Source organism: Myxocyprinus asiaticus, chromosome 42, assembly GCF_019703515.2.
Source record: "Myxocyprinus asiaticus isolate MX2 ecotype Aquarium Trade chromosome 42, UBuf_Myxa_2, whole genome shotgun sequence".
NCBI lineage: Eukaryota > Metazoa > Chordata > Actinopteri > Cypriniformes > Catostomidae > Myxocyprinus > Myxocyprinus asiaticus.
Window position 1 is genome coordinate 14,319,502 of NC_059385.1, and position 22,600 is coordinate 14,342,101.

Consider the following 22,600-nt stretch of genomic DNA (forward strand, 5'->3'; position numbering starts at 1 on the left):
GTGACAGCATCATGTTGTGGGGGTGCTTTGCTGCAGGAGGGACTGGTGCACTTCACAAAATAGATGGCATCATGAGGAAGGAAAATTATGTGCATATATTGAAGCAACATCTCAAGACATCAGCCATGAAGTTAAAGCTTGGTCACAAATATGTCTTCCAAATGGACAATGACCCCAAGCATACCTCCTAAATTGTGGCAAAATGGCTTAAGGACAACAAATTCAAGGTATTGGAGTGGCCTTCGCATAGTCCTGACCATAATCCGATAGAATATTTGTGGGCAGAACTGAAAAAGCATGTGCGAGCAAGGAGGCCTACAAACCTGACTCAGTTACACCAGTTCTGTCTGGAGGAATGGGCCAAAATTCCAGCAACGTATTGATAGAAACCTGTGGAAGGATACCCTAAATGTTTGACCCAAGTTAAACAATTTAAAGGCAATGCTACCAAATACTAACAAAGTGTATGTAAACTTCTGACCCACTGGGAATGTGATGAAAGAAATAAAAGCTGAAATAAATAATTGTCTCTATAATAACTATTATTCTGACATTTCACATGCTTAAAATAGTGATCATAACTGACCTAAGACAGGGAATGTTTTCTACGGTTAAATGTCAGGAATTGTGAAAAACTGAGTTAAAATGTATTTGGATAAGGTGTATGTAAATTTCTGACTTCAACTCTATGTACAGTATTTGATTTTACATTTCAAAATACTATGCATATGTTGGGAAATTCCACGGAAATGTCAACCACATCATGGAAAAATAAAAAGTTTGAACCAAGGAACAAAGGCCCCTTTTAAATTCAGTATAATGGATAATTCCATCCAGGTCGCTAGAGGGCGCCGCTTGCTCACACAGCGCTGAAGTGCTGACTGGATCGCTGAATTTCTTAAGGCCAGAGAAGAAGATAGACTCTTCACACTAATAACAGAGGATCTACTGTTCTTCATTTTGACAGCTTTACAGTGTAAGCCACGCTGAAAGAACATTACTCATCATCTCGGAGACTCCTGTTGGCTACTGTTTCTCATAAAGAATGTTTTGGCACAGAAACAAGGAACTTTTAGGTTTCACAAATAGCCCAAGTCTGTCAGGGAGTACTGTAAAACAGTTTTGGTTTGAGGATAAATGTAAAAATAGAAATACTGGCTTGAGTCAGCATGAGGATAAGAGCCTGTTAATCAGAAGATGTAATAAGTGAGTTGAATGGCAGAAACAATTACATGGATTACAGTGGAATATCCCCACTGAATCAGCTGTAGGTGAAGCAGTCCACACCAGCAGGTTAATGAGGAATCATGAACTTTGTTAACTGTAATTAGAGAGGGCAGTGGCCTGCTGGTTGAGTTTCAACAAAGCGTCTTTCTTAAACACACCTTTATCTAACTATATAATTGGGGATTTCCTGTTCATCACTGTTTTTAAAATCATTGTTCTTAATTGCATTATAACTACCTTTACTAATGTTACCGCTAACCCTTTGAAATCAAAAGAGCAGTTTTGTGGCTTTTAGCCTATGTTTATTAGCGTTAATGTCATCTAAATGCTTAAACACTTAAATAAGTGTACTCCTAAAAGTTGGCATATTACCAATTTTTAGCAAATATACACATTTTTGACTGTAAAATTTAACATCTCTCTTTAAGGGAAATGAACTAAATATATTGACAACGCATCTTGCACTCAAGGACATATTAAAATGTTTGTCCAATCAAATGCCCTCCAGAATGAGAAAGTCACTCCATGAGGTCTTTAAAGAAATGTTCCAGGTTCAATACATGTTTAATTGATAGTATTTGTGGCATAATATTGATTGATTACCAAAAAAAAAAAAAAAAAAAAAATCAAACCTCATTTATAAAAAATAAATAAATAAATAAACTTGCTAGACTTTCTTGCTTCTGCAGAACACAAACTAAGATATTTTGAAGGATTTATAATATGTTTTGTCCTGCAATGCATGGGTCAACAGGGTCCAAAACTTTCAAATTCCAAAAAGGAAGCATAGAAATAATCCATACGACTAGAGTGGTTTAATCCTTCTCTTCTGAAGTGATACAATTGGTTTGAGGTGATAAACAGACCAAAAGTCCTTATACGCTATAAATCTGGACATCCGCAGTCGCTTCGGGCACGTTCATGAAAAGCTTGTTTACACTTTCTCGCGCTTGATGCATGCGATTATATCGCTTCAGAAGACATGCTTTAAACCACGAGTCGTGTACAAGTAGTCTTACTTTTAACTTTATACTGCCTTTTTTTCCTTTGGAGTTTAAAAAATTTGGACCTCATTGATTTCCGTTGTTTGAACAAAAACACCTCGTACATCCCTCAAAATATTTTTGATTGTGTTCCGCAGAAGAAAGAAAGTTGAGTTTGAGACAACAATAGGGTGAGTAAATGATGAATCATAATTGTTGGGTGAACTGTCCCTATCAGTATAGCCAGGCCAGAAGCGCGTGCGCACGCACACACGCACGCATTCTACATCATGCCATCAGGGATTATGGTGTGATTAGATGCCATTAAAAATTTAAATACCACTCTGAATAGTGCATTCATCACCCTCTGTCACTCATGAACATGCTTTATATAAGAAATATATGATAGAACACACACACACACACACACACAGTCGTCAGATAATTTTTTTTACATAAGCACCACACGCAAGTGATAAAATTACTGTTTTTTTCTAAATCAAATGAGAAGCTCTCATCTCCACGTTTAAACTCATCTCAGTCACGGCATGAGTTCTGCGCGTTTCATGTCTTTTGCACGATTACACTGCGTTTGAGCGTGGAGTTGACCCCTTTTTCCAGAGCAAAACTGTGTTTTGCAAATTTAATAATCAGCAGGCAAAGCTCAATACTTTCTTAATTCGTTGTAGCTCGTTGCGTGATAATCCTCCCTGCTATCAGAGAAAATCAGCAAGTGCATTATTTTAATTCACTAAACAGCTGCTGCCTAAGCAAGACAGAAAACAGGCAGCTCAACCGGTGGCCTTCAATGCTGCCACTGGATGCGGTGCTCTTATTGGCCTGTGGCCACTTTACTCATTTAAACAAGTTTAAACAGATTTGAGTCTTGGTGAATGGAAGGAAGTTTAAGAAAAATTAGCTTCAAAACAAACATCTCAACTCGTCAGTGAGTGAAACAGCAGGCCGTGAATATGAACAGATAATGAGGAAACAGTGAGCAACATTTCCTGCTGGTAATGCAAAGAAAATTGTAAACTCTTTTTTCCTTTATTGGCTGTGTCTGAAATCAAAGGCAGCTGCCATGCTGCATTGCTGCCCAGAAAGTCAATGAATTAATAGTAGGGCTGGATATCGAGTTTGATACATTTTAGGCACCGACCGAATTGCCCCTAAACAATTGAGTATCAAAAAATGTCTTGTAATTCGATACCAAATTTCGATACCTAAGGGGTTAATCTCGTCAACGTCAGTGATAAGCATGTAGCATGCTAGATGTGCCAAAATCTACAAGTATTGGTGATTGGCTGTGGTTAGGCATCAAGGAAAAACGTCCAGAGACGCGGCTCACACGTGAGGCTGTAGTATGTATGCGTCCCAACCCCCATAGATGTAAAAGATGTGGAAAAGATCAAAAGCGTGGCTACATTTCACCAGGCTCGATGCCAACAGCGCGCGATGCAATATTTGCGACAAGATAATTGCTGCCAAGACCGGCAACACGACAAATCTGATGAAGCACTTGACAGCGCACAGAATAAACTTAAGAGCAGAAAGTTGCTCCGTCTTCGACTGCAAGAAGACCGAGCCGGTGCAGTCATCCTCTCAGCGTCCTCCTGCCACAGAGCCTCCTTCAACATGCCCACCACACGAGTCCTCCTCCAAAACTACTGATGAATGCAGCGGCGTTATGACTGGGACTCCGACAGGTAAGGTTAACGTTTAGCAAACAAACTGACAAACAAAATCGGCTAACTTGTAGTGGTACATGCTTGTGTACTTGTTATATTAACGTTTCTGTGCAGGGTTATATAGTCCTATAAACTGGGACCTACATAACGTTAGATATTGTTTGGATGTATGGCTATAGATAGCTAGCTAAATCGATGCTAAAAATGCTTTAAGGTTGACAGTAACTGATCAAGTTAAACTACTATTAAACTAGTTATCTTTGTTGGAGCTGCAGTGGCTCAGGAGATGAGTCTTTGAGTCTGTAAAAAAGGTCAACAAACTGAAAAAATAAAACCAAAATTTTTTTGAGGTAATGTGTAATGTTTTTAATCTTGTTAAAACGGATTTCATAAAATTGGTATTGAAAAAGTATCATTTAAGAACCAGTATCAAAGTCAAGATATCGGTATCAAAAAATTTTGAACGATACCCAGCCCTAATAATAGACAGTTTTAGTAAGAAGGTACCTCCTAAGGAAACTGGTTTGCAGACTCCCAAGATCTCCCAAGATGTCTAATAATCTAGAATAGATTCAAGTGAGCTTGAAAGATAACCAGGGAAATGTTTAGTGACCACAATGCTTCTTTCTCAATAGAAATGGAATCATACGTTGTACAGTCACAATTTACTTCTCGACTGTGCCCTCAGAAAACAGTTTTTTAAATTTTTTTATTCCACCAACCGCATCAGGGCAGTAGAAGACGGAGGGCCATAGAGGCTTTACTGAGGTCTAACTGACCTCAGGATAGTGACCAGATCACATAGGAGGAGTAAACAAGCTCTGCTTCCAGTGCAGATCCAGAGTGTGGAGGTGAATTCACATGTATTTCATTCTTTGATTACTGTGAGTAACAGCATTATATTCCATTAACAGAAGTGGGCACAGTAACCCCCACACACGCACGCATGCATGCACACAGAGAGATGGAATATAAGATGTGATATTATCTTACTGCTAAGAGCATCTACTGAGAGCATTTTGACCTGCCAGATGAATTACTGCAGTGACAAGAGTTTTGTTTTCATAAAATAAATAATTGAATTTTGTATACTCTCGCACGCAAATCAATCATTAATAATTTTATTTTTTTTATATCATGAATTTGATTTTTGAATCATGAATATCAATAATTTTTCTTAGGGTTACACCATGTGACCTGAACAAAATGTGCTTTTAGTCTTAAAATATTAATCATATTTTAAAAGTAATATTTTAAATGTTTTAAAAAATATTCTAAGTAATAATAATAATATATAAGATTATTATGCACTACTCATGCCAACATATATTTTTCCAAGAATTTCCGCTTTCTGATTTGAGATGTATCAACTTTTTGACACGTACGTTAGTCTTAGGGGCCATTCAGACCAAGCATGTTCTTGCAGATTACAATTACAGTTGTGCTCAAAAGTTTGCATACCCTTGGAGAATTGGTAATATATGTAACATTTTTAAAGAAAACATGAGTGAGCAGGCAAATTATTTTATTTCTTATGGGATTCATATTCAACTGTAGGTTATAACAGAATGGCACAATCATAAAACAAAACATGGCAACAATTAAAAAATTAAATGACCCCTGTTCAAAAGTCTGCATACCCTTAGTTCTTAATACTGTGTATTGCCCCCTTAGCATCAATTACAGCATGCAGTCTTTTGTAATAGTTGTCTATGAGGCCCCAAATTCTTGCAGGTGTTATAGCTTGCATGAACTGCACTTTTGAGATCTCCCCAGAGTGGCTCAATGATATTAAGGTCAGGAGACTGTGATGGCCACTCTAGAACCTTCACCTTTTTCTGCTGTAACCACTGGAGGGTCAACTTGGCCTTGTGCTTAGGGTGACTATCGTGCTGGAAAGTCCAAGAGCGTCCCATGCGCAGCTTTCATGCAGAAGAATGCAAATTGTCTGCCAGTATTTTCTGATAAAATGCTGCATTCATTTTGCCATCAATTTTCACAAGATTCCCCATGCCTTTAGAACTCACACACCCCCAAAACATCAGTGAGCCACCATCATGCTTCACAGTGGGGATGGTATTCTTTTCACCATAGGCCTTGTTGACCCCTCTCCAAACATAGCACTTATGGTTGTGACCATCAAGCTCTATTTTGGTCTCGTCACTCCAAATTACAGTGTGCCAGAAGCTGTGAGGCGTGTCAAGGTGTTTTCGGGCATATTGTAACCGGGCTTTTCTGTGGCATTGGCACAGTAAAGGCTTCTTTCTGGCAACTCGACCATGCAGCTCATTTTTGTTCAAGTATCGTCGTATTGGGCTCCTTGAAACAACCACACCGTCTTTTTCCAGAGCAGCCTGTATTTCTCCTGAGGTTACCTGAGGGTTTTTCTTTGTATCCCGAACAATTCTTCTGGCAGTTGTGGTTGAAATCTTTCTTGGTCTACCTGACCTTGGCTTGGTATCAAGAGATCCCCGAATTTTCCACTTCTTAATAAGTGATTGAACAGTACTGACTGGCATTTTCAAGGCTTTGGATATCTTTTTATATCCTTTTCCATCTTTATAAAGTTCCATTACCTTGTTACACAGGTCTTTTGACAGTTCTTTTCTGTTCCCCATGGCTCAGTATCTAGCCTGCTCAGTGCATCCACGTGAGAGCTAACAAACTCATTGACTATACACAGACATTAATTGCAATTTAAATAGCCACAGGTGTGGGAAATTAATCTTTAATTGCCATTTAAACCTGTGTGTGTCACCTTGTGTGTCTGTAACAAGGCCAAACATTCAAGGGTATGTAAACTTTTGATCAGGGCCATTTGGGTGATTTCTGTTATCATTATGATTTAAAAAGGAGCCAAACAACTATGTGATGATAAATGGCTTCATATGATCACTATCCTTAAATAAAAGACCGTTTTTTTGCATGATCAGTCATATTTTCAAAATCAATGCCAAAATTTCACAATTTCTGCCAGGGTCACGAAAATCATACATAGACAATTTTTATTTGTCTAAAAAGCTAATTTCAAGCATTTAAGAAAAAGCCTTTCGATCAAAAGCTTGGTTAAATTAGGAGAATTTGATACACCAAACACAGACATGCAGTTTTGCTTAGCAGCTACCTCTGTTCTGAGGTTCTGTGGTCAACAGATTTCAGCTCTAGTGCTCTGCTCACAAGACTGATGTGTGCTTATGGGATAAGGATGCTGAGCCTTCCATTTCCACTCACGTTGACAGAGAAAGAGACAGAGCTAAAGGAAGACTGCTCTATTTCTCGTATCAATGACTCATACACACTTCCTCTGTACAGAGCGGGAAGAAGACCTTTATAATAACCTATAATATATCAGAGCGGTAACTAGATACACACAAGAGACTGTGCCGGTCTTTTCCTGTCTCTCTCTCCCTCTCCCTCTGTTGCTCTACCTCTCTGGGATAGCTGATCACACCTGTCCCATAATGCAGATTTTCCTCCCCAAGCACTGCCTGTTCATCCATGCATGTGAATGTGTGTGTATGGGTGTACCATACTTTCTTTAACCTTCTGATTTACTTGATTTAAAAAAGGTGAAATATACAACAGCCACAGAGATTAAGAATGAATTAAACACTGCCATTTGTAAATGGGCGGCACTTTTCAGATCCAGACATTTGCACTCGGTATGCTCAGAATGGAAATCAGCATTCATTCCACATTAGCTCATTATGTTCTCTTCTATCGGGAGAAGCATTTAAAATAATATCTTAAGTGTTCCAAATCCTTGCTGCCAACAGCTTACATAGGCAGCTATCTACTAAGGCAGCATCTTAACAGTGATGGAACCTCATAGGTGACTGATCTGGAATGCTCTATACAGACAGCAACTCCATGCTCCCACACGGGAAACTCGATTCACAGTTGATTCATTGATCATGTTGCTAAGTTGCTCTGTAATAAAAATAACAATACATGGGATACACAAATGTAAGGTGTCATATTTTTTTTTAAACAAAAATGTAAAATCAATGCTTTTCATTAATGAATAAAATATATGTTTATCTACATATTTCTCATCTTCCATCTTGGATTTTCTGTGGTTTAAGAACAGAGCATTAGTTAAAGAAACCACTTCAAACAAACTCATGTAATGAAAAAAAATTCTCTTACAGCACCAGCATTCAATGATATGCCCTGCCACAATGTTATCAACTCAATATCTGCTGGCGCTAAGGCAATTTGAACTTCTGCCAGGCAAACAAGCCCAGGCTGGTCAAGTTGTCTGGGAAAGCTCATATTCCAGCATTAAGACGGAGGCAGAAAACCCTTTATGCTCAGTATTAGCCTAAAAATCAACAAACCAGTGACCTTCACCTTGCAAACACTGACTACATTAGTCAGGAAAAGCATCATCCCATCTGGTTTTGTGTGCAGATGTAAGCTAAATCACCAGGCTAACTCAAGAACAACACTCTAGCACATGACCAGACAGTTCACCCCACTCACAAGCTGCTAAAAGGAGGAGAGAAAAGCACTTCCCCATGATAAAGAGAATTAATTGATTGGAGTTCCAATGAGAAACTGGAACAAGCTAATCTGATCCTATCAGAAAGTTGCAGAATGTCCCAGAATGCAGTTTTGTACCAAGTAATTTTTTTTATTTCATTTGATATACATTTGGAAACAAGGAAAATTTCTCAATCTTACTTTTCGCCAAAAGATCTCCTCCAGAAATCGGCGGCGTCTGCCTTGGTGATGCGGAATGTGTCTCCCTGAAACTGTCCGACCGGGAAGATGGCTTTGATCTCGGCCAACATGTGACTGAAGATCAGCGAGAGCTTGGTGAGGTTTCGTCTGAGAGAAAGAGAAAAAAAAAGACCAAAGCACAGGGGTCAGTACATTAAACAGACAGAAAATCAGCATTCAGAGTGAGTGAAGACACAAACCAGAGAAAAGTGAACATAAAGCATTCTCTATTTAACTAGGAGAAACAAGTTTCTTGTCCTTGAGCTTGTCTGTGAGTTAAATGTGCTGCACGCATCTCTCTTTAAACAGCAGGAGGATACAGTGCAATCTGAAGCACGCAGTCTGAAGGGCATGTAGCCTTGTACAGAGGCTTGTGCTGAGGTAGGAGAAATTTAATTTAAGGGTGCTTTCACACTAGCACTTTTGGTGGGAACCCAGGAACCACACCCGAGTCTGTCTGAAAAGGTGGTCTGGGGTACGGTTCATGTGAACTCCAGTACGGTTCGCTGCTGATATGAACGGAATCATACCAAATCGCGGAAGTGAATCATTGTGAAGGCTAGCGATCACAATTATTATGGTATAATGCATTTCTCATACCTGCTTGTGTCCAGATACACCGCCTTCAGAGAGCAGCTCACATTCTTCACATCTCTTCCAACGCATACGCGGGCTCACGGCAGACAAACGCCAATATTCATCACATCATTGCACATTCAAAGCATCCGCGGGAGACAAACCCAGGTGCTGTTCTGTGCATGGCAAGTTTTCATGGTAAATCCAAAGAGACGAACTTTAATACTTCACTTAACACATTGACGTCTTCTCGAGTTGTTACCTAGTTACAGTGGTAAACAGCTGCCACTTGTACTCAAGTTGATGAAGTAATCAGACCATGGTTCGGACCCAAGTAATATGATGTGAACACAGACCAGCGCGGGCAGCAGGAGGGGGAGGAAACTCGTGTTCGGTCCAAGCAATTGAACCAAGTGTGAAAGCACCCTAAAACAGAACAATAATCTCGGCCCCCAGGTGACTAACGTATGCTAATTCCCTCTGCACTGCTGGGGCAGATGATGGCTTTTTCTTATGCTTCACCTCTTATCAAGAGGAGCGGGGGTGTGCTTGAACAGAGCCAGTACTCCATAATACACATTTCTATCACATGCAATACCATGGCTCAGCAGGATATAGATGGAGCCTAATCTGGAATGTGCAAAACTACCTTGCCTCCAAAATCTTTTCCATAACAGCTACATAGGCAAAATATATGTTAGAATTTGTTGAAAGAACACTAATTTTCAAGGACCCCTTTTTCTTTGCAATTGTAGTTTCTATTTAGCTGTGCCAGAACACAGACACACTCACTGGGACCCTGTCAGAAGAATGGAAACAAAATCTGCTCCTGTTGTAGCTGAATGCTGCTGGAAGAACTGCCTGCGGACCAGAGGTGTATAGCAATGAAACAAAAACCCTTTGCTATTTTACTTTTTAGATTCATAGAATAGCTTCAACTTTGTTTCTGATGACATTCACTTCACTACATTTTGAAAAGTAATTAATCTTTTTACTTTAATACATTTACAATACAACACAATCCAGTACATACCTAGTTTCAACATTGAGTATTTGCATTATTCAGACCTTTGTTTTGTTGGACAAGAAACACAAGCTTCATACCTTGTCACCCACATTTGTATTTCACCCACTGAAGATGGGTAAAATGTAAAAATTTTCAGATGAAGCCACACTGAGACACACATTTCTCTGGGATTTATCCATATAGGGCCTTAAAAAATGAATATATAAAAAGGAATGTTTGTTCATAATTTTAATCTGAAGTAATAAGCACTCCAATTTGGAAAAACAACACATTTTTAAACTCATGCCATTGGCATATGATGGTAAAGAGGTGCTGAAGTTAACTGATTTGAGTAATAGACCTTCCTATCTCAGTGTAAAAATATAATAATGATGCTACCACTTTTCTAGGATTATTTTATTTACCTGTAGTTTTGCACCAATATCATATAAAAATAATGGATTACTCAGTAAAAATCCATAGCATGTAATATTTTTGGCTTTCATCATCATTTATGTTTATCTTTTACAAGTAAAATTATACAAAACAAAATTTTCAGTGAGGAACCTCTGGTTGACTTGACATGGAATTTATGTGATTTATGAAAGTGACTTTTCCCACTATGCCATGTGGCTGGTAGACAGGGATTGCAGCCCTCTGGGGCTCGTCATCCCCACCACCTACCTTACTCCTGTGGGATTAGAGCAGGCCGATAAACCACCTTTCAGAACAACCTTTCAGGTGGCACTCAATTACGCTCACTCAGCCCGAGGGAGGTCTGGAGAGAGGTTGGGAGGAACCGGGCTGCATACAGTAGATAACTAGCCCCTTTGAGGCACAACACACACAAGTTGTCAGGATTCACAGTGGTGTTTTGTAAGGCAGCAGTTTGCAAAGGGGCACCTGCAACTCCCGGGAGAGTTGTCGCTGTTCCGCCTCAACTCTCACATCTGGCACAAACAACCTCTCAATTTTCACTGGTGTCAGACAAAACCTTTTCACATTTGCATTTCTTGTCTAAATCTGGACGTTTTTAGATACCCATTAATTAGCGTAGCTTCCTGTCAAAACAAAACTGTAACAAAGCAATTAGCACTGAAGCAGTGATGCAGAACCGACGGAAGAAGGGGGAAATTGGCAGATGAGACACAGTGGGGAGGGAAGTTGTTATGGACCATGCGTGACAAGGACGGGTTAAGCCGTTGCGCACCATCTCCAGGATGCGAGCAGGGTCCGAGTTGGTGTGGCAAGTGGGGTGGCAAAGCTCATTTTTCGGGTGGCAGCTGCCACTCCTTGCCACCCTTCTGGCCCCACCCCAGTGCTGATTACCTCAGAATTCTACAGTCGTTTATTGAGATATGTTACATGTCGCTAGGCCCTAGTCAAAGCTATTTCAAACAAGAGTGATTTTGATATTTGGCTGGCGATTGTCAACTAAATAATTGCGATTAATGATTTCATTGGCTGTTTTTTGGGCTTGTCACAATTAAGACAATTAATTTTCATGCAAATTGTCATATTTCTTAAGGTAAACAGTATGTGTGCTTAATACACATACATCTTAAGAAGTCATTTATTTATTTTTAACTTGAATCATATGATAAAATAGGGATATATTATTTCCTTTACAGCTTTAAAGATATGGAAAATATTGCACAGGGATATAATTACACAAAAAAATATTATTTAAAATATTAAAATATGTCCTAACACTTAAAATATGCCTCTTTTTGGTCAACTTTACATTTTAGGAGCCCAACCAACCAGAATATTATATTATATTATATTTAACATTACATTACAGTAATTCAGGTAATTACATATAAAAAAACATGATCGAATTTCATTCTTCCTTGTTAATTTAGCGATAAATGGAAGACAAATGATGTTTACTCCACTTCCTTGCATTAAAGATTTTGAATCTACATTACTGATTGGATCAAAAGAAGAAAAAAAAAGCATTTTAAAAATAATAGAGGTGGGTAAAAATATTGATTTTCATATGCATTCCAAGGAATCGGTTCGAATCAAAATGGAATTGAATCAAGAGCTTGTAAATCAGAATAAAATAGAATTGGGCAATCTGTATCAATACCTAGCTCTAATAAAAAATACTGAGAATGTCAAAGGGATTTTAAGAAGTCTTAAAAATATATAATTTTTTGGATACATTGCACAGACCCATCTCTCACCATAGTCAAGGGTTTATTTAAACTGCTAGAACTGTCACTGATCAACCGTTGTGATAATCTACGGTATTTGCTTCAGAGAAGCAATAAAAGTATTTTCAGATCAACTTAGCCAAGAGATCTTTTTATTTCTTTAATCTCTGATGAACCCACAAAAGAACATTTCTCCACCTTGAAGTTTTCACTACAGTGAGTCACTGCATATTTTATCATCTTGTTCTATACAGTAATTCTGAAACTGCTATGTGATTCATTTATTCACTCTCAGTCTGGAGAAATACAGACTTAATTACAGAACAGCTTTGGAATTCTGACACAGTTTTCAGAAGCACAACGCAAATTACCTTTTTGTCAGATTTTTATCATTTCTGATTTGACAAATGTTAATAAAATGTAATACGGACAAACATTTTTGGAGGTTTTAATCCAAGCAGCTCTGTCCCTTTACCTACCTACATACAGTTTGCATGAGAAACTCATCTGGTCTAGAAGCATGAGTGTAAAATGTTTCAATACGTGAACATCTAAATCTCTAACCAGCATATCCATTACCAGGAAACAACATTCAAACACAAACACAGTCAAACCTGCTGTCCTGAAAACAGTCAAATTAGAGAATAAACACAGAATTGTAAATCACGCAAGAACAACATTGCAATATTTTACATCTGTTACACCCAGACAGTGACGCCATTACCCAAATGAATCCAAGAGAAGGCCATGTGCTGACTGTTCAGTTCACAGCCATTGTTAGGACTTTAACACCTCTGATATACCAATTCCCAGCCATGTCTGTGAACCATTTCAACCTGATCCATGAGGTAAAGACTGATAACATGTCACACGCTAGCCAGAGCCAGGGAGAAGAAGCACCTTTGAAGACATTGAGTGATGGATGCATATAGAGAGAAAGTTAATCCTTGTACAGAGGCTTGTCCTGAGGTAGGAGAAATTGAATTTAAAGACAGAACAATAATCTCGGCCCACAGGCGACTAACGTATGCTAATTCCCACTGCACTGCTAGGGCAGATGAGGTTTTTTTTATGCCTCTTATCGAGAGGAGCGTGGGTGTGCTTGAACAGAGCCAGTACTCCATAATACACATTTCTACCACATGCAATACCATGGCTCAGCAGGATATAGCTGGAGCCTAATATGGGATGTGCAAAACTACCTTGCCTCCAAAATCTTTTCCATAACAGCTACATAGGCAAAATATATGTTAGAATTGGTTGAAAGAACACTCATTTTCTAGGAATCCATTTCTCTTTGCAACTGTAGTTTCTATTTAGCTGTTCTAAGGTCAGCAGCTAATTTTCGGCCTTGCTTACTGTTTGCTAAGGTGTTCGAAGTGGTTTTATCGTATTGCTATGCAGTTCCTGGAGTGTTCTGGGTGGTTGCTAGGTGGCAACAAGGGTATTATGGGTGGTTGCTTGGTCGTTCCTTGCTGGCCTAAGTCAAAAATAGCCCAGCCCCAAGTCTTTTTAATATTCTGTCCCTATGGTTCGGGACTTTAACGGAAGCCTACAGGAGTTTTTGTTGCCAGTTTTCTAGGCTGCAAGGTGAAAATCGTAAGCCTGATCACAAAGAAAACTAATAAACTAGACTAATAAACTAGATCTAAGCATTTTAGAGTAGTCCGTTGGAGGGAAAGAGACTGAGAAATAGTGATTGAGGGCTCACATAATCGGCATGTGACTGGCTTAAAAGCAGCATACAGCTCAATCATTTCAGCTTTTCTAAGGTCATGTAAGACCTACAGCAAGCCTGTTTAGCCGAAAGATTATAAAACTCACTTTTTTTATTAAAATACCGATACATTGATTATTGATCAGTATGTTATTTTCACTATACATTTCTGAACAGATATCATGGCGAATGGCAGGGATGTGCAGTGAAAGGCAGTAAACAGGTACAACCTACAATTGCGGATGCTTTGAAAGTTAAGCTAACAAATTGTTTAAGTTTATAGTTGGAGATATGTAGCTGCTTTAAGTGTTGGGCAATCCCTTTTTGAAACCTCTTAGAGGAAATTAAACCGGAGTTTAAATTACACTGCTGCTCACACTTTATTAATGTTGTGTTAAGAAATACGTATGAAGAGACAAAAACTATGAAGGCGGTGGAGGGCATCGCACTTACTACCATCTCCTGGACCTCATACTGATGAATACTAGTGTGCCTTTGCTGTAGGTTTAGGGTTCGGTGTAGCAACGAGAAGCTCTATTTATTTCTGAAAAGATGCAGATATAGATAGATAATCATCAGGAAAAATTTCTGATTATCAATGCGTGAAAAAGGCATCAATCCCAAGCCTTATAGATAGAGCCATTACAGAAGCTTAATAAAAGCATTCAGAATTTTTATGGAGTACTCTCTCACTCTTGCCCACAGCTTTGCTTCATGTGCATAATCCACTGAGACACTCCAAACGAGAGTGTGTTTTCATGTGAAAGATGTGAGAGTGTTGGTGTGGCAACGGATCATCTAGTGAATCACTCTTCCACTGGAATATATTAGCACACATATCACCAGCATGCAGGTCTACATCAAAGATATCATCATTGGAAGAGGACGATGGAGCACGCAACCCCAACTGCAACCCAATAAAACACCATTTATAACTGGGAGACAGAGGATGACAGTGTTGTATTTGAACATAGATGATTGTACAGTAATTGCAGATAATTGCAGAGTGGCTTGGGTTGGGGTTTGTCTGAGCTCATCTTGATAGGAGAAAAAAAAAACTGTGAAATTACTCTGGAGAGCGCTCATTTTCAACCATCAATTATGTTCCTAGCAATCTGTCTGGATTTCCTGTCAAAACCTCTAATAACCACCCCTCATACACACAGAAACACGCCCACATGGCATTTCTTCTAAGGATGTTGCCACGTGGCTGCTGTCGAGTGGCCTAGTGAGGGTTGCATGTTTCCATTTGCCACATTCTTGCTAAGATAAAGCTGCTCCATTTCCAGAATGTCCCGAATGGGAGCATGAAGCAAATTTGCAGGCCTTGCAGAGTTTTGTGAGAGAGGCCACGTCTAAGCTGCCCTGCAATCAAGCCCAATCATGCTTTAACACTGCACTGAAAGGCCAATGCAGCCCATCAGGAATCGATACGCACATATCTTTCGCCGAGCTGCAAAATGAACCGTGGGCCAGAGAGTGTTATTACATTCCTATCCCACTATAATACAAGAAAAATCACCGAAAACATTAACAACGTACCTCAACTTCTAAAACAACAAAGCAAGATCAAAGCACTCACTGTCACCTCATGAAAGATCAAACAGGTCTGCACCGTTTTATGTTAATGAAGTGTGATCGGGGTTAAGTCCCTCATTACAGTGGGGTCTAGCGGTGAGCATTAGGGAGGGTCAAGGGTACACTCATAAACGGTACCTGGAGTACTGAACTATTATTTGCCATGTCATGATGGCCAAGACCAGGCATTGATTTGATTAACAGCCTGACTATTTATGCTGAGAATATGCAAGCACTAGAGAGAGAAAGAGAGAGATTCTCTCCCAAGGGGTGGGAATCAGCAGGGACCAGGAGCTACAAAATTCTATCAATATTTCAGTTCTGATACAAAAATATTATGAGTCTTTATGTTTTGTGTATTGCAATTGAAAACTGTGATATATTGTGATCTTTTTCCTCATTCATCTTCATTGGAATTCGGCACTGAGTGCTGAGCATCCTGCTTTGCTTCATTGTAGAGCCACTGAAGTAGTGTAGACAGTGGATCAGCGTGGACATGGCCTAAGTAGTGGTCAATCTCTTATTTCCCCGAGTGATTCACTTTCTAAAAGCTCACAAAAATAGCTAAAATTTCCTCTCTAAGTTGTTTAGCAACTAAATTTTTCAGAAAGCACTTGAATTTGCAGAGGTGACCAATCATTGAGCACCATGCCCAATGCTTCTTGATGAGAAAGTAGAGAACTGTAGCTTGGTTCTCCATGTCTGTAGCTCAACCACACACTCCAACACACACACACAATATCGTATACTCCTCATGCACGCTGCAGCTGAGGCCCTACAAGAAGTGTGGTTCAGAGGAGCATAAGAGAGAGGTGGATGCACCTGTCACGTCTAACGGCCGGCATGACGTTCTTTTCCTGACACCTGTAGGCCTCTGCCCTGCTCGCCACCTCGCCTGCGCTATTGTCTTTCACTTTCTCGCTGACCTACATTCAGCGGCACATGCCCTCTTCCATAAACACTGCCAATAAGTTGGTCAGCTGTCAGTCAGAGAGCAGCGCTGCTGTGGTTGAAATGTATTGGATATGCGGAAAAGCTTTCAATAAAAATAAGCACTTGCACTTTGCACATTGTCTTTTTTTAAACACCAGATTCTCGTCAGAGCCGTGGTTTAGTGGTTAGCAACTGAGTTGAGGAAGCTACTTTGCAACTGTAAATTCATAAGCTACAAGCTACACTTTTAAAAAGATTTGTAACACTAGCTGCACTACAAGCTACCAATAAATGTACTAATAAATGTAGCTACACTACAAGCTACTAATAAGAACTATAGTTAAGCTATTTGAAGGGGACAATTTATTTTTAAATGTAGAACTATAAAGATGATATAATTTATTTTTGCAATCAGCAGGATTTATCTGGCACATAAACAATAAGGATCTCAAAAAGAGGATATAAAATCTCAGTTAGATCTGATATGAACAACCACTCATAGGAAAAGTACTTGTTAAAGAAAAATCTACACTTTTTGGAAAACAGCTGAGCTACTATTGAAAACTGTATAAGTTAGTAGCATTTACATTTTTTGTCAGCTATTCCCCAACACTGGTCATTGTTAAAATCCTTGAAGAAAGATACAACGAAAACTTAACCTCAAATACTTTTTCATTGCTTTTACATTAAACTTTTTCCAAAACAACCTAAAAATAAAAATGACCTAAAATTCTTTTTAGTTTTACTTTGTTAAATAAATAATAACATTTGAAGTATTAAATTACTACCCACCTTAATTAAACATGAAAATCATCCTACAAAGAGGAAACATAAAACTGCCCTGAGAAATTTAACATGATATCAGTTAATGCATTAGCTTGGGCAGCCATAAAGTACTAAAACTAGAATAAAAACAAACTAAACTAAAATGAGCAAATGCAAAAAACAAACTACATTAAAATTCTATAGCCTAATCAACCTGACAGTTGTTAGAGCACATGCTCACACAATGCAAGTTGAAATCAGGCAATTCCATTGGCCCCTTCTTTTAACCATTTTTTATTATACTAATAAAAATGGCAAAACATCTATAAATAAATAAATAAATAAAAACACTCTCGGAAGGATAGGCACACTCAATTTAGTTTACTGACAATGAAACAATGATTTGAAATGTTGAGGAGCAAAAAGGGCTTTTAGCAGAAAAGAGGAGATATGAGAGAAGGTTGAGGTAATTAATGTAGAATTTACTCGGTTTCTTCCTCTCCGTCCCCCCTTTATCTGAAAGCACCCTGCAGGAGTGAGCCCACCAGGCCAGTGACATGACTCATCAATTAAACACCTGGCAGACTGCTCCACAACAGGACTGGGCCCAGAGAGAGAGAAAGAGCAAGCGAGATCTACCACGATCTCATGCCGATGCCCAATCTGCTACACACACACACACACACACACACACATTACCGGCAAAGCCCATGCACAAATCACTATGAATTATTAAAACCATCGACAATCATTTGCAGAGGAACTGACAAATAATCCTGTCCATTAGACAAGAACGGCTGCCTGTTCTTCCTCTAAACAGCTGAACCTTGATGTGGTCTTCTTTTCTGCATAATGAGGGATGGGGGGGTGGACAAAGGAAGGAGAGAAACACGTATATGGGGGAGAGACATCACAAGTCTCTATTTTATGACTAAATCAATGCTGCCACAACCCCCTCTTGCTTTTATCCCCCCCACCGCTCACACACTTTAATCCACTCCAATTGAGCTGCTTTGAACATGTTTATGAAAACCTGATGGGATTCCAGTAACTGAACTGTTCAAATAAACAGTTTGTGTATTAAAAAGAAAAAGATAAAAGAAATCAAATGTACTGCAAAATCCAAGTCTGATTAAAAAAATGACTTTAAAGAATGACTTGATGGATGGTTGTGTTTGCAAAAACTGCTTTAATAATGCCTTGAGGCCTTGCCTATTATAAGAGGTTTGCTAAGGCAAAAATCACTATTACAATTGCCAAAAAAGTTGCGTTGGGATTACGAACATGAATGATATCTTAAATCATGCACCTTGTTGAGGAGAGGTTTGTTATAAACAGTATGTGTTATTCTCCACCTGATCTGACTTATGATTTTTTATAAAACAGGGAAAATCCTAAACAGACTAAAGGAGGGGCACGAGACATCTAGGGACCAAAATGTCATAAAGACCTGGAAGTGTGCACTTTTGACATGGGCCACTAAGCAACAACCTAGCAACCACCAAGAACACCCTAGCATGATGGCCGTGAGTTTTCAACAGGAAACCTACATTTTCTTCAGAAAATGTAAAAATCTAGTTTTCTTTTAGTAGGTTTGGTTTGATGTGTGAAAAGATGCCCATTTTTTTAACCCCTTCAATAAAAATTAAAAGTCCTGACCACCCTTATGCACTCAGATTGACTAGAAAGAAACATCACGGAAGACAGCAAACAGTGTGTACGTTTCACACAGTAGCGGTCTTGTGAGAGGCACTTTGTGACAGTCATCTCATCCGTATCCTTCGCCCTTATCTTTTGCTCCATTACCACTTCTAAAAAAAAACAGTCTTGGAAGCAGGCAGAGAATTAAAAAATTTGGGCTGGATATGACATTTTCACATTCGAAAAGAGCAAAAAGAGCATGCAGTAAACAAACATTTCTCAACTTTAAAAAGAAACCACAGCACCTGCATTTTGAAAGGGCTTCTAAAAGACAAGCGCTGAAAGAAACAGACAAGTAAACCTCTAAGGTCTGCTGAGGGCTTTAGACAGAGATGATCCTTCAGAAGCAATGAGACGCTCCTAATCTCATCTCAAAGTTTTATTCGTATCATTTTATCACCATTTTTTTTGCCTCAGTCTATACTGTCTGAAGCACTGCAGAGTTTCAGTGATACAATAATGGCTTTGTGAATGTTTAAATACACAGGGCTTTTACAAAAGGCAACAGTGCTTCGTTCATTTAATTTTTAATTTGAGGAAATGCATGTTTTAGTGAAAAGGTCCAGTGTAAACAAATTCAAAGCTTATGCAATCCAATGAAAAACTATTCAAATAATTAAATGGTAATGTGTATCTCCGCTCAGGGCAAAGTCATTAACATGCAAATGCTGCCAAACATTAATTCATGTGGCTGGAATATTTCATGTGCTCATTAGCAAATCCTCCCTTTCTTAATGCTTAAATCGCTAATTTCACATATGTGGCCATAAATGCTCTTTGAAAATAAAAGACCAGACAGCAAGAGATAACCGTGACAGCACGTAGGATATTGCCTGCAATCTCAGAAACACGAATTTGTGGGGCAAAACATTTTCTTTAAAAAAGTAATTTCAATCGCATTATCCTTCTATAATGAGTCCTCAGAGACAGCAGGCTTTCTTTGCCGCTCACAGCACATGAGATGCAAAGTACTAGCTCGAATTACACAACAATCAGTTTGATTACGAGAAAGGCAACTAAAGGACATCGGTGGAGATCAGACTGCTCAACCGTGCAAGAGTCTTGGGGGAGATACGTGTAATTAAAGGTCAAGTTCAATGGCTCGTAGTGAAGAGGAATCCATTTATACGGGCCGAGTACTGAGCGTTGGTGCACTCCTAAACAAAGGATGGATCGCCTTTGGACGATCTTTAATTTTGTTTGTTTGTATACATTTACCAAACAGCCATTGTAGCAAAGTTAATTCAAAATGCAAGTCAAATCCTAGTTAAATATCAATGCATGTTTTCCACAATGCTTTACACTAAATGAACTCCAAAAAAGAATCTTTCATTCTTTTCATGTACAGTACATGCACCAATGGAAAGTATATTCATATACATATATTTTATGTATTCACTACAACATTTTAATACATGAAAAACACAGGGACTTATTAGTGTGTGATGACCAAAAGAATCTTTGAAACAAGAGCTTTCAACCAATTCACTGAAACAGACAATTAAAACTGATTCACGAAAAGGAACTGAATTACCAACAGGCACTTTTTCTTCTGAAGTTTAAGTTTCAGAGGTGTTATTAAAACATCTTGGTCTTGACACACTCATACTTGCGAGTCACAAGACAAAGAGTGTCCACAAAACTAGTCTAACAAAGTGCTCTTTAAGAAACTTGTGAGCAAATTAAAAAGTGCATAAAAATAAAAATAAAATCACTTTATTCATGATGTTTCATTGCAAATACAGTATAGAGTGAATATTTTATTTATTCCCCAGTGCTAGGGCTCAGTGTTGTCACTCGAATCTCTGTGTGAGCCAGACTTTTTCATCTCTGACCTGCAAATAAACGCAGACACAAGATGGAATCTAAGAGATAAGATTCACTTTGAAGTTGGGGGTATAAGAATATTAATTCCAGAATTTTTGGTCTCTGTTTCAGGGGGCTAAAGACTGCCGGGACAGAGTGTGTGCGTATGTCTGGAGAAAACTTGTTCCAATCAAAACAAAGAGCGGGGACACCTCTGTCTCATCAGATCGCTGCCTGGTTAATGTCTGACCCGGGGGAGAGGGAGGACACATGTGCATAAGGAAACGAAAGGGAGGGGGTGGAGTGAGCAGACAGGGCCTGTCCCCTGCAGAAATACCCCATAACCCCACCCTGGCTATCAAACCCCTTCTTGATATACTTCAACTACATCCTGCACAACCCCATATCTTTGTTTGGTGCCACAAGTCCTCACTCCTTTTTCAGCTTACAGTGTTGGAAAAATGTTTTTATTTATTTATTTTTATTATTATTATTTTTTTGAGAGCTGGCAAGCAGCCCTTTTCCACCTAATTTCAACAGCCTGGCTGCTACAAAGTAAACTTCATAGTATAAACCATGGCTCAACGGTCCAGGGCCAGTGTGTGAGAATTTCGGGCCAGTTGACGAAGCTGTTCCTTTCTATATTGAGCAAAGTGCAGTGTTAATATCTTACGTTCATTGATCATATAAGAGGTATTTACACTTGTTCACTTCATGCTTTTTTACTGATCAGATTGCAATCTGATTGAATAAGCACATTCCATTTACACTTGGCCAAATCAATGTGTCTCCACCAAACAGATTTAATCTGATCTTGAAATCCTGCACTATATGCATATAAAACAGAGTTCACATCCATGATTATACTAATGGCAGGCAGAGAATTTAAAAGATCTGATGTATTATTTGATTCCAAGTGACTCGCCCCACTCGCGGGTGTGTGTGTGTGTGTGTGTGTGTGTGTGTGTGTGTGTGTGTACACTGTATTTTACCCCTCGTAGGTAAGGTGGGTAATGCACGTCAGCTGCCTCATTTTCAGTGTTTAGTTTCAGTTTCTTCAGCAATCTGCATCAAACAAATGAAAAAGTTCTATCTCTCCTACAATGTGCAACCGTTTCTTAATTTGTTATTATTTTTTGTGCAAAGCGAGCCCTATGCATTTACTTGGTAAGAGCGGTTTTGTTTCATGTTTTCCCCATGCTGACATAGCACTGTTTGGCTGGAGTAAAGATTATATACAGGTATGTGGCTTGAACAGTCAGATACATTTACACTTGACCGAGTTAAGAATGGAATGCGTCTCAAACCGCCTCCAGAGGTGGTTTGAGTAACTGGATTTACATCCATCTCGAATCCTTCTTGGAGGGAATTTACACTTGGTCTTTTCATAACTGGATAGCAATCCGATCAGTAAAAACGCATGAAGTGACTGAGTGTAAATACCCCATACTTGTGTTTATATGCTTTGCAAACTTAAAGATTTGATTTCCTGTGATTTACTGCTCATTGTTTAAGCAAATGTTGTTAATTTAAATACGTCACTAATGTAACATTATCAAGCCGGCTTACATAGATGATGTGGTAAAATTTTAAGAATCACTTTTGAATGAGCAAAAAAAAGGATTAATCACTAATAGCATAGCAATATTTTCCAACAAAAGTGTTTATGAATTTAAAACGGTCATGGCATTACATTAAAAGAATAGTTCACCCAAAAATGAAAATTCTCTCAT

General features: G+C 38.8%; 1 protein-coding gene across 3 annotated transcripts in view; it reads right to left on the minus strand.

The window, feature by feature from the left end:
- LOC127432511 (E3 ubiquitin-protein ligase CBL-B-like) overlaps positions 1–22,600 on the minus strand; it is an 89,223-nt gene that overhangs the window by 30,679 nt on the left and 35,944 nt on the right. For all 3 annotated transcript variants that reach the window (XM_051683687.1, XM_051683686.1, XM_051683685.1), the window contains exon 4: positions 8,585–8,731. In XM_051683687.1, the coding sequence (XP_051539647.1) occupies positions 8,585–8,731 (147 nt within the window). The remainder of the gene's footprint in view (positions 1–8,584; positions 8,732–22,600) is intronic.